The following is a 13506-nucleotide window of genomic DNA, read 5'->3' on the forward strand; positions in this document are numbered from 1 at the left end:
TATACACAATATGTTGCTGATTTTATTTGTACTTTTTTGGGAGAATACAGTATTAAAAAATTCAGTAAAAGTCATCGGATGTTAATGTGTCATTTTAAGTATGACTCAGAGTCAAACTTCAACACATAGTTGGAAACATATATTTAATATAATATTTAACATTGTATTATATAATATCACAAATTAGACACAATATGATACCAGTTACATAAAAAAATGTCAAATGTATGAAAACTAAACTCTCTACTGCAAACTTAATCCAAATCATATGATCACAGCTTGACTAAACAGTATACTGCAGTATACCATAAAGGTGTTTCACTGATGAATGTCAAACATTTGACAACAGTATTATCTTGCATTCTCACAGTTTATTTTACAGCGTACCCCAGGAATATAACCCCTTTTTTGCCAGCGATACTGACAGTGACATGCATCAAACTATGGTTATCACTGAGGAATTACTTTACTTCCGCATGAAGTGAGACATGACGTCCATGGGCAGCGGGAAGATGATGGTGGAGTTCTTCTCTGCTGCAATGGTGTTGAGAGTCTGCAGGTAGCGAAGCTGCAGGGCGGACGGAGACTCCGCTATCACGAGAGACGCCTCCTTCAGGGCACGAGATGCATTCATCTCACCCTCTGCTGCAATCACCTACACATTGATGAACACAGTGAGATTAGGAATTAGGACAGCACAATGTAACGTATTATAATGGTAAACATCTGAAATAATGCACCTTTTCTCTTTCACTGACTGAATGATTACTCTGTGCTTGGGTCTTTGCATTACATGAAACTATATGACACTATGCATGTACTTTATGTTACAACATGTTACATGTCCTGACCTTGGCTCTAGCTTCTCGTGCAGCCTCTGCTTCAGCAGCCATGGCTCTCTGCAGCTGAACTGGCAGCTTCACATCTTTAATCTCCACACGCTCCACTTTGATGCCCCAGTTGTCTGTGGCATCATCCAAGTTGGACTGAAAAAGACAGAGAGACGGCACTCATACCTGTAGCTGCACAGTGTCACAGAGGTGAGCTGGTGTTGCAAATGTGGTTCATTTGAAAAAGATTAGTGTACCATCAACCTAGAAGTGTGCAATATGTTCTAGTTTTGGCTTTTCATTCTATACCTGCATGCTGTGAGCGATTCCTTCACGATCAGACAAGACCTCAGCCAGGTTCTTGGTCCCCAGGACATTTCTGAGTGTGGTTTGTGCCAGCAAACGTGTGGCAAAGTCGGCATTGCTTACATTGGCCACAGAGGCTATGGGATCATTGACCCGGAAGTACACCACTCCATCTACAGAAACTGTAACCGAGTCTTTGGTCAGGATCTACGGTAGAAATACATGATAGTTTGAGTGTGCATGTGTGCCCAAAGATCAGAACTGATGAATAAACAGTAATGATAGTTTTGCGATGATCATGGTGCCAACCCTACCTCTTGTGGTGGGATGTCAAAGGAAACAGTTCGAAGATCCACTTTCACAAAGGAATCAGTGCATGGCAAAATAAAGAAAATTCCTGTGTCCAAAACAGGAAAAACATTTATTGTTAGTTTTTTTTAAAGACAAATTTACAGTACATCAATCTGCTCAGAGCTGACTTAGAGTTGAGGGATGAAGTTTAGATTAAGGTGAAGTTGTCTGTAAGTATAAGCAGTAAAGAAGGGATCGGAAGCGAAACAAAATATTGGCTGGAAAATACTGGTAGACGTGCATCAAAGGTAGTTTGGCAAAATGAACGGTAAGCCTGTGGTTACTAAAAAACATGATGAAGAAAAACCCCTTTTTGCACACTGCACAGAGAGTCAAGACATCAGGAGGTAGGTGTAAAAACTTTCCTGTCATCTATCAAGAGACTGCTTCGCGACCATAACCTCAGAGAATATGCCACAAGTTGGAAACAACTGGTTAGCTTCAGAGAACAGACTTGCAAGTCCACAATGCAGCTCACAAAAACATACAAAAATGAGTTTTGGACTGATGAAACTATTGGCAATAAAATGTGTTAAAAGAACTATGACACAAACAGTTCTTTCTATAGAGATGAAACCTACTTAAACTAGTAGTAGTAAGTTGTGACCTCAGGGTAATAATATCAAAATGAGCCTGCAGGACAAAAAATGTGCAACTGAAGTATTTACAGTCTGGACCTACCTGGTCCTTTTGCTTTCCTGTCTGTGATGCGGCCCAGTCTGAAGATGACAGCACGCTCATACTCCTGGACAATCTACAGTAGCATCAGAAAGAAGACAGCACATGCTCAAACCATCGGCATGAAATAATGATTCCCATCCTTTGACAGATCTCCTGAGTTTACTCACCTTCAGACAAAACCAAACGGTGATGGGGAAGAGGCAAATTGTGAAGATGCCAGAAAGTATGACAATGAACCAGCCAACGCACCCCAAAGACCCTGTCCGCTCAGCTGAAGCGAGACAGACAACAATGGATAGTTAGAGATTTTGACATATTGTGAAACCTCCGACAGAAATATGAAACAGAGAGGAAGACTTAAACAGGATTACATGAAGAGGAAACGATATTTGATATGAACGAGGAACATTTTATCAAGTGTAAAGTTCAGAAAGATAAAGTAGTAGTTTTTTTTTTTTATCTCTACATGTTTCCCAGCAAAGCTTTTACTTTTCACATTGACATTTTACTTTATGGTTAACACCTGCATCATAACTTTCTTTATCCTGCCTGTTTGTTTGCTTCCTTTCTCACATTGTTCTAAATAGATCTCTATCTATGTCAAACCACAGAAACCACATTTCCTGTTGTTTAGCAAAAGGAAATGTCACTATTGCTATACATTGTAAAATTGAATAATTACACAATCAACATTCACTGTTTCACATGATTTACAATAGTTACTGGTAAGTGTCATGTGAATATGGATCAAGACCATATGAAAACAATTGTAACAATTTTATATATATATATATAGAGAGAGAGAGAGAGAGAGAGAGAGAGAGAGAGAGAGACTGGATTATTGCAAAGAACAGATCTGTGGATGGCTACAAAACCTTTCTGCTCCACTGAGAGTTCCCAAGAGCCTCCATAATTCTCACTTTCCCTGATTCAGCTCCAGAAATCCTGTATATAGACGGGACAGGATCTCTGGAGCTCAGTCAGAGTGATCATCGGCTTCTTGGTCTATTTTCTCTAACAAAGGCCTCAATGAAAGTAAATACATGCAAATGATGTGTAAACAGTTTTATAGGTCATATTCCAGTCAAACAGGTTGGTAACAAAGACTTGTGAAACAAATCCCCTATAATTTTGAATGATAATGAGCCCTTATCAACAACCAAATTAAGGACACAGCCAAACTTCCCTGTGTGTCATCATAACATGGCACCTTCTCCTTGGTCATTGGACTTCACTGCATAAATACGCACACACACTCCCAGTCACATGCCTTGGGACTCTGGATCGCAGCGATGTGTGATTAGTGTCTCTATGACGATAGAGTTGACAATAGTACTATGCTCTCGTCTCTGTAGCTGTTTTCCACCTCCAGGTGATATCCTACAGTACTTATATAATAAAATGAACATAATATAGTCTTACTCACATAACTGATACCTTTATGGAAATTCAACATGGAACATATTCCTTCCTTTGTTGATCTAAGCTTTCAGTCATCTGGCTTCAGTAATTTCTTATTTATTAAACACAATATCACTTAACAGCTCAAAGGTTAACGAGGAAATGTAGTTTCACTTACAAATTAAGTCTTCTTTGCTCATTCCTCTTCTTTTCTGGCTCTCCATTTGGTCCTCCATTTCCATATGCTGGTCAGCTATGAGAGGGGTAGTGTGTTGAGAGTTTGCTGAAGTTCATCTAATAAGGAGGAGTCACCCAGCCTTTTAAAGCTGTAATGCTGCAATATAATGTAGCCCTGAGAAGGTAAGGGAAGGTGTGGCTCTGACGATGAGTTGATCGTCAATAAAGTATAATCGTCACCTGATAATCTCAGAATCTGTAAACACAGTGCAATGAGTTTATAAAATGCACGTTCTGACTATAAACCATATAAAAGAAACCAGTCTACAATACTGTAATAAACAGTATAATATACAATAATATTAAATCTATTGATTAAGTCTTAGTGAAAGATAACAGAGCTTTTACACTATTCAAACTGTCACCAAGAGATTACACAACAGTGTCTTTAAAAAGGGAATATCATTCCCCTCCCATTTTCTGTATTTCTACAACTTCAATGTTGAATCTTCTCTCATTTCACTTTCTATTATAACAAGGAACTATTCAAAAGTCTGACTTAATGAGCTTATCATTTGTTGACAGATGAGTATAGTTTACATTATACTATATTGTAAGGTATGGATTCACCCAGGAAATAGTTGTGTTATGAAGGTAAACTACATTAAAAAAGAGTAAATGTGTAATAGGTTTGGTTAAGCAGATAACCAAATATATTGTGAAATCTGTGAAGTCTCATTACTAATTTACAAATGACTGTGTTGAGCAATATTACAGATGGTCGTGACAAATAGCACAGACGTGAGTAAGTAAGGCTGTAAAACTAATACTGAGAGCTGGAAAAAAAATAATAGTTGATTGAGAAGGAACAGGGATCTCAATGAAAACATTTGGTAACATTAGCCTTCAGTACAGATTCAATTATCTCTTCCTTTTTTAAGTTGTAATTTGAGTCTTTATCCATCATATTTTGCATGGAAGTGTCTCTATACCACATTCATTAACTTCAGTCGTTTTCTACAACAGTCTTAATTTTGTCCACTTCAGTTAAATAATTTTAGAGGCTTGTTTCAGAGCGATGTCACTGCATAGAAAGACAACAATGGCTAAAGCAATCAGCAGTTTACTGACGAAATAATAAAACATGCAAATACAAAAAAGGGTAAAACAGACAAAAGACAGTGTAACAAACAAAATGTCTATTACTCTCAAACAATAAAGTAACTGTCACTGAGTGAACTCCTGTAAGCTTGATTACTACTGAGTTGTACAGTAATTAAAGAGTAATGATTTTTTTACCATATTGCAAAGCATTACTGAAGAATACAGTCATTATGAATCAACATTAGATTTTTCTCAGAAACGACAGCTTACAGTATTGTCTGGGTCAAATACTATAGTAAAAGTACTGCAGTGTCACATCTGTCAATACAACTTACTGAACCCAAATGTGTATCACTTCTGACTGTACTGAAAATAACAGAGCAGAGCTGCCAAATGCATTTTGTGTACAACACCCTTGACACAGCACATGGATTTAAAATATGATTCAGTATACCATCGAAAAAGAAAAATAGTTCATGTCATAATACAATATTTAATTTAGGACAAGAGATCATTATTGTAAGCGGGTCACATGAAATACTCTATGAGGCTACAGTTCATTCATTACATGATGTCATGTACATTTGTCATTTTTTCTACAATTCATAATTGACTAATTAACAATGATAAACTTGATTAAAAACAGCCAAGTCATTAAAACCTGTCACAGTCTACTTAAAAAAAACCTAAAACAACTGACAACTCATATGTACAAATGTTCACAGTGAATAATATAACAAATACATATATGCCCTTTTCTCAGTACACTATTTCACTGTTTTCATGTTAGTATTGCTCACAGTAGTAAGCCTTTCTGTCTGTAACATACTGTAGTTAACACAGTAATTAATCTCCCCATCTGTTGGGCCGTGCTCTGTAGGGTTCAAACCATAAACCATGTCAACTGCTGAAGGACAGGGCAGAGTATGATAAGGGTCAGCATTCAAGTCTATTCAATGTGTTAAAGTGTACTGTGGGTTTCACTGCCAACCCAACTGGGGGTGCAGACCGGGTTGGAGGGGGAAGGGGTTTCCAGGGCCTGGAGGGTAGTTGGTGAAGCTGTTGGTTTGAGGAGGAAAGCTCTCCAAAGCAGACGTGGGGTGAGCCTGGAACAAGACAAAGAAACACGTTGTAGCAGTAAGACTTTATCAAGCTGACATTCAAACACATGCCAGATAACGGTGTGTGTGTCTACCTGCAGCAGGGCAGACTGCATGGTTGGGTTGTGGAGGCCACCAAGGGTAGCAGGAGAGGCAGAGGGAGAGAAACCTGGTACCCCAGGGAAGGACAGCAAGCTGGGGAACCCACTGCTTCCTGGAGGCTGGAGCCCACTGCTCAACCTGTAGCACAAACCACAATTACTACAGAGCTATTAGTAGTATAATTTATGTTATGATAGAAAAGCCAATGCATTTACAGTGTAACTGACCACAATGTGTTCATATGCCATGAGAATATGCAAATATTTGTATGAACGTGTATATCTCTTCTTTTATTTACATTTACATTTACTCATTTGGCAGACGCTTTTATCCAAAGCGGTTTACAAGTGAGGAACAAGGCAAGCAAAACAATTCTATTAATTCTATCAACTATTTTATCTAATCAGTAGCAGCAAAATAATAGCATAGTATAACGTTATAGTTTTGGTATGTCATATCTCATGCTTTCATGTGATTGTATGTCATTTTTACTGTACTATTTTCCACTCCCCATCTATAAACCTAAGTACCATTTGCTGGATCATGTAAAAACTAGCACAAAGGACACTGCCTGTTGCTTGAGTACATGAAATGTCAACAAAAGGTAAAGCTTGTGCTTATAACACTGGAACACTGAGAAGATAACATGCTTATTATATGGCTGTCAACGCCCAGCAAAGTCTTAGCCTGACACTCCAGTATAGGAGTACAAGTGGACTTCGTACTTTATAAGTGGTGTTTCCACTTACCACATAAAGCAAAAATGGAAAAATCCATTACGATTTATGATACTGTTGTATGATACGGTTAGCTGTATTGTACAGTACAGTCAAGTTGAAAAAACATCAGCTAGTTAAGCAAATGAAAATTAACCTTTTGGCTAAATCTGACTGATTATTATGATTCATACACATTCACTGTTCATGTACTGTTCTTTGGTTGTGTAAAGCTGCTTTGCGACAATGTCAATTGTAAAAAGCGCTATACAAATAAAATTGAATTGAATTGAATTGAATATACATCTTTTGATGCTAAATAATGTGGCCATAAATTGTGTGTGACATACCCAGGCTGGAAATTGGAGCTGAAAGCAGATGCAAAGCCTGGTAAGACTGGTGACGATGATGGAACCCCAGCTGCTGCTGCTGCTGCTGCTGCAGCCTGAAGTGGTGCCACTGATGCTACTGAAGATGGAGAAGCACCTGGCAGTCCCATGAATGAAGACAATACAGGGCTCCCAGCACCATGGCCCCCTGACACACTAAGTCCTGGGAAGGCAGTGGGGCTAGGGCCAGGCGGAATGCCTGGGAATATAGAAGGGGCAGCTGTGAGGCCTAGACCGAAAGGGGAGGCAGCACTAGGGGTAGCACTAGGAGCCAAGCCTGGGTAGATAGAGGTTGGCGGGGGGTTAGAAATGTTGGTAGTGGGAGGCACTGCAGGCATAGATGATTGGATGGAGGAAGGAGGGAGCGGGGAAGTAAGTGTGGAAAAAGGGGACAGGCCGGGATAATGAGAGGGTGCTGGGCTGGAGGACAGAGCTTGGAGGCTGGTGATAGCAACAGGGCTAGGGAGAGACACTTGCGGAGAGGCTGAGGGATGTGGCAGACCCAAGGAACGTGCCAGGGCAGCCTGTGCCTGTGCAGAACCTTGTACCACAAGAGAGCTAACAGACGGGGTGCCAGAGCGAGAGGTGCCCTTAAAAGCAGAAGGCACAGGGCTGTTACTGCCACTGCTGCTACTGCCAGAGTGTCTGTTAAGGGCCAAAGCCATGGCAGCCTGAGTCTGTGCTGAATGAGCAGGGGAGGGTTTGGGACTGGGGCCTGGGGTGGAACAACTTGGAATTACTGGAGTTGATGATCCAGGAGTCAGAGAAGGTGGTCCAGAGGGAGTGTAACTTCGGATCACTGAACCAGAGGGGTTACCTGTTTGTGGGTGTATGCCTGGAAAAGTGAGTCCTGACTGGTGGTCTGTGGAATGGGAAAAAACCTTCTGCTGAGTTGAGCCCATGGAGTTCACCTGAGGTAGTGGTTCTGGGCCACCACGAGAGGTGGCAGGGGTACCCGGTCGGGAAATGACATGGAAGGGAGATGAAGTGAAGCTCCCACTTCCGGGGACAGGAGTTCCACAAGGTGTGCCTGAGGGGGTGTGGGCTTTAATGACAGATGAGGGTGTGGGTGGAGCATGATCACTGGGGGTCTGTGGCCCCGCTTTGATAACAGACGGGGATGGAGCTGGGGCAGGAGAGGGAGCATTGGGGTTGTGAGAGGGCACCATGCCAGGGAAGACTGGTGTGATAGGAGTTGTGGGAGGTGGCTGTGTGGGAGAAGCCTGGGGCGGGACAGGGGTAGAAGGCGTGGACCCATGAGGAATGAGGAGGGGGCCACTGTTGACTCCAGGTGTGGTGTTCTGTGGATTGCCTGGTTTGGCATAACCTAGGAGAAGGAGATCAGAGTTGGTGAAAAAGATAAACTCAAATATTAAAAGAGAAAAGAAAAAAAAAACAGTGCTCATCAGTATTTTCATTCTAGAATAAACTTAAAGAGCAGAAACCTATTGTAGAATAATACAGAATATAAAAAAGGAGGAATAGACAGATAGCTTCCCTGCCTATGTATTAACACAGATATTCCATTTTAAATTGAAATACGTCTTCTTTTTACCTTTGGTCGGCTAACCTCGAATTTTATTTTTGTCACATCTTACTCTGTTTTTATCTGTATCTCTGGCTTTTAGGCATTTGTCAATTAGGAGATATCTGATACTTTCAATTGTGAAAACTGACAAGACCCTGCATAAAAAAAATAAGTTATCCCAAGCGATGCATGTTAAATGCCAACAAAGCATGATCAGAGAAAGAAAAAGATTAATGACATTAGTTTGAAGCTGTTCCTAGTCCAGGCAAACCAAGATCCATCCTGACACATCGCCAAAACAAACATCTGCACTGACTGACCAGAAAACAGAAACATCTGCAAGATGTGCCGCAATAAACAACATTGCAAAAAATATTGTTTTGTTTTTGACAAGAGTATGATGTTCTGTGGGCACTATATATACAAAGGTAATTTTTTTTTCTCCTTCAATCTACAGTACACATATGTAGCAGAAACAAAACAAAAATAATTATATGAAATATACTGCATTAAGGTTCACAGGAGATTGTATTTTTCTGGTCACTCAGTGTACTCAAACAGAAGTAAGAAGCACATTCTTCACCTGTTAAACTCGAGAAGCGCAGGTAAGCAGCATGCCAGGTAGTTAGGCAGCAAGCTTGAGGGAGTGCCTATTTGCTGTCACACACACTCGCTTCCAACAAATCATACCTGCTACTTTGTGGGTAGAGTTGTAGGGAGGAGGGGGCACACTGGCTGTTATAACCCCTCCCACAGAAACAAGGCCTGCGTTGTTGTACGCACCTGAGTAGTAGTTGCAAATATTAACAGTGTCTACCACACATTCATACAGACAAATGCATTCAAACACAGAACACAGAGCTAAGTCTCACATGTGGGAATGGGTGAGACTTAGTGGTTGGCTGCGTTGTGTGTATGAACGTATGTGTCTATAGACACACAGACATATCTAACTATAACTTCAAACCTCTCAATGCAGCATTTTTTATTTAGTATAGCATTAATTTGTCAAATGTCTTTGTATATCTTATATTTGCTCACTGACATATTGTGTATACAGCCTTGTGTATTAATCAACATAGGAAAAAGTAGGGACATGTGTATAAGTGAGTTCTTTCTTACTTGGTGCAATAGTAGCATGAGGTCGACACGGTGGTATAGGGTAGGGCACAGGCCGATGAGGGTTGTAAGTCGAAGGAAACTATAAAGCGAAAACAAGGCGTAAAAGCACAATACCAAGTCTTCTTTCATACCACAGAAAATGCTGTGTGTAAAGTAATTTTCCATCTTCTATAATCAAATGTGAACTTTTAATGTTCTTTTTTATAGTGTATTACGTTTTTCATTATACATTTTGGTCCTTAGCCCCTCTTTCACACAGCCTTCAAACAAGTCCATTTAGCACTCTCACAGTAGCCTCTATCATTAGCTTGAATAACATAACAGGTTTTTATTGTGTATAAGTAAAGTTATGAGTCATGTGAGGCCTCATCACTCAGGTACATGGGTTAGGGTTAGGTAAGGTTACATCATTCCATTCAAGTGATTCCTATTCTAGTGCTTACAGGTTTGAATGGTCCAATAATCCGGGAAGCAATTCCTTTCCCCTCCATATTATTCGAAGAATCATCTTTTTTTTCTCCTTCTTTTTTCAATGGAGGTATTCCCTGTGATCATGAACGAGATACACATTTTAATGGTCAAGGTTATTTTGAGCATCGGGAAAAATGTGCATTTTATTAAGATTTTACCCTTTAAGCACTTTGTCTACAAAGAGTATTAAGACTCACATTAATTCAAAAAACTACAGGGTACCTTACAGACACACATTACACATGCTTACCGGAAATGTGCCGTTGACCAGGCTGGGTCTCCCTTTAGGGTATGGATTTCCTGGTATCATACCACAAGAGGAGATCATGGCTACAGGAGCCTTGCAGCCAACCTTACACACCTATTGAAAGAGATGTGGCATTATTTTAGGAACAGTTTAGGTGTGTGAGCATGAAAAAGGCTGTCAATGGCTGTTAAATGACCTTGACGGAGACGCACCTGCTCCAGTATCCTGCGAGCACGCTTTTTCTCTGACAAGTGTATGCGAAACAGATCCTCCACGGGACGGTAATTTTGAGCATCTGAAATATTCCTGTATGAGAAGAGAAAACTTAAATAACTACTTAAGGACCAAACAAGCTAATATCACAATAGAAAATTCTACTTATTTTAATATCAGTTTAGGGAGTTTCAATTTGTTTGTTTTTTCAAGTTTACTCACAAAGCTATGAGCTCAAGAACAATCAGTCTGTCCTTAGAGAAGGTGAAGCAATTCAGGATATTTGCAACTTTGGTTGTAGGGATGGCAACCATTTTCTATAGGTAACGGAATAAGAAACACATTAAACTTTTCCAAACATAAAACATGTCAGCAACAGAAAGAGGTGGCAAAAGAATACCTCTAGTTACATCTTGGCTTTGCAGTTTTTACACAAATCTATTTTTGACATAACATAATAGATTCATGTACTCATGTAAACAAATTGTGGTGCCCTAAAATCTGAAACATCTTCTACTCACATGCTGCAGAGCTTTAACTGCTTTGATCTGTGGCTCTGCCCATGAGAAATACTTCAGTATCTCCATCACCTGAAAATGTTTGAACGAATGTTACAACTGTTACCATAACTGCTTTAGAAGACCTGATATAAAGTCTGTTGAAAACAAATTTTACAAATATAATTGTTTTCATGATCATAGTTAATGAATATATTATAATGCATACAGTGGCAAAAAAAAGTATGTGAAACTTTTTGGAATTTCATGGCTTTAATTTGTAATGAAATGTATTCTGATCTTCTTCTACATCAAGAGTATTAACAAATATAATAACAATAACACACACAAAAAATTATTATTATTTATTGAGAACAACAAAAAAAAAAAACCAAAGTGCGAGTGGAAAAAAAAAGTGAACCCTTTGAATAATGATCTCCAAAAAGCTAATTGGAGTCAGGTGTTAGCATGTTAAGTAAATTAGTTTGGAGGTGTTGACTAGAGCCCCTTAAGTTTGCTCTGCACAAGAAGAATACACTTGTGTGAGCTATGCCTTGCCAAAAGGAACTCTCAGAGGATCAACAATGGAGAATTGTTTTACATAAAGCTGAAACACTAATAATAAGGTAAAGAAACGAGTTAAAGTGACAGCCAAAGATTTAAAGGCATCACTGGAATTGCTGGCATCTGTGTTCATGAGTCTGGAGGGTGAAGGGTGTCTATGACAGGACACTACAAAGGAAGTTGATACTTCCTGAAAAAAACATAACTGCACGCCTATTGACCTATTTGGAAAGAACACACAGCGCTAACTAAAAGGGTTAGGGTTATTGCTGCTTTCCAAGGGTTCACATGCTTCCCACTATCAATATGAGGATTTTATAGTTGTTCTCAATAAATACATGAAAAATCTGAATATTTTGGTGTTATTATTTTAGGTGCATAGTATTTAATAATAATATATTAAGATGAAGATCAGACCACATTTCAAGCCAAATTAATGCAGAAAACCAAGAAATCCTAAAAGGTTCACATACCTTTTCTTGCCAGTGTAGACAAGAGAATTGCAGCCGGAAGCAGATGCTTTTGAAATGAATATTTAGATAAATGAGGCCTATAATAATCTGGCATTAGTACAAAGTGTATTTGTTTCAAATGATAACTAATATTTAGAAAACAATTTTGCCTTTCATAAAAAAAAAACGGTAATGAAACTTTAGTGAGCGATTCATTTACAAGCATATAATAAAAAGAGTAAACATGACAGTGATGCTGTTTGGACAGGTACCTGCTCACTGGAGAAATATCCGTGCACCTGCTCTATAGCTTTGATGCGCTGATCGGTCAGGACGCACTGAAAACAGAATTAAAAGTTACGAACACTGACACTTAAATCAGACGGATCATTTGGGATTGTTCACTCCTTACCTTTTTTATCTCATCCAAGACGATATCAAATGATTTCTTATCCATGTTTGATGATTTAAAGAAACGCTCTCTCTTTGGCAGTAAACAGTTAATTGTAACCACTTGATAAATCCCCTTTTTGTAATACAGCGGATAAGTTTAAGATGAATTTAAGATTAATTTCATTCAAATAAATTTAGGTTTTACTACTATATGACTGACCCAACATCACTGATTTAAATGCATTGTGTTGCGAAAACATAATTTAGAGCAATGTAAATTCGCAGCACACGATCGGCTCCTAAATAAAGCTGCATGGTCTTAAACGCTACACTTCTTTATGATACAACTTTACCGCCGGTGAACAATGACTTCCAAACACTCTGAATGTGCAGCGGAGAACCTGTCTGTACCAGATTTGTCCGCGGCTAACAACAAGCTAGCTAGCTACAGCTACCTCAGGACTGAGCACCGCTCAGCAAAACGACATTACAATAAGAGAATAAAACATCTGCACGTCTTTTCATTCATGCACGTTTAAGTCTAATTTTGGCAATAGCTAGAACGGAGACTGAAACATGGAAAAATTCATTTTTTAAAAATCTTGAAATCACGCGCTAGCAAAGATAGCAGCCTTGCTAGCTTCCACTGACAGCTGGCGCTAGTAACGTCAACACCGAAAGGACCCCTCTTAGGTGGCTTATCATAAAAAAAAACATCGTGTAGGAAATTGTGTAGAATAACAAATTTACGACTGGTTAAGTTTATTTTCTAAGCACACAGTGTTAATGTATAATTCATTTGATAATTTATTTAATGGACTTGATAGATATATATTATTTAATAGTTTTGCTTTAGTGTTTA

General features: G+C 39.1%; 2 protein-coding genes across 3 annotated transcripts; both read right to left on the reverse strand.

The window, feature by feature from the left end:
* On the reverse strand, positions 1-3896 carry stoml3b (stomatin (EPB72)-like 3b). The gene is made up of 7 exons (XM_026370778.1): positions 3748-3896; positions 2336-2439; positions 2169-2241; positions 1451-1533; positions 1140-1343; positions 852-986; positions 1-655 (listed from the first exon to the last, which is right to left on the reverse strand). Exons 1-7 carry the CDS (start codon positions 3809-3811, stop codon positions 467-469), a joined length of 852 nt encoding a protein of 283 aa, XP_026226563.1. The 5' UTR covers positions 3812-3896; the 3' UTR covers positions 1-466.
* A 957-nt stretch (positions 3897-4853) lies between these two features.
* proser1 (proline and serine rich 1) lies at positions 4854-13306 on the reverse strand. 2 transcript variants are annotated; one of them, XM_026372338.1, is made up of 12 exons: positions 12664-13306; positions 12524-12589; positions 11260-11328; positions 10961-11055; positions 10738-10831; positions 10529-10639; positions 10251-10352; positions 9808-9886; positions 9376-9468; positions 7119-8484; positions 6046-6190; positions 4854-5956 (listed from the first exon to the last, which is right to left on the reverse strand). In XM_026372338.1, the coding sequence occupies exons 1-12, from the start codon at positions 12706-12708 to the stop codon at positions 5831-5833; spliced, it is 2391 nt and encodes a 796-aa protein (XP_026228123.1). In that variant the 5' UTR covers positions 12709-13306; the 3' UTR covers positions 4854-5830. The 2 variants fall into 2 exon arrangements, with proteins under 2 accessions (XP_026228123.1, XP_026228124.1); XM_026372339.1 differs by lacking the exon at positions 9376-9468.
* Positions 13307-13506: the final 200 nt, after the last annotated feature.

The sequence above is a fragment of the Anabas testudineus genome, chromosome 14 (genome assembly GCF_900324465.2).
Source record: "Anabas testudineus chromosome 14, fAnaTes1.2, whole genome shotgun sequence".
NCBI lineage: Eukaryota > Metazoa > Chordata > Actinopteri > Anabantiformes > Anabantidae > Anabas > Anabas testudineus.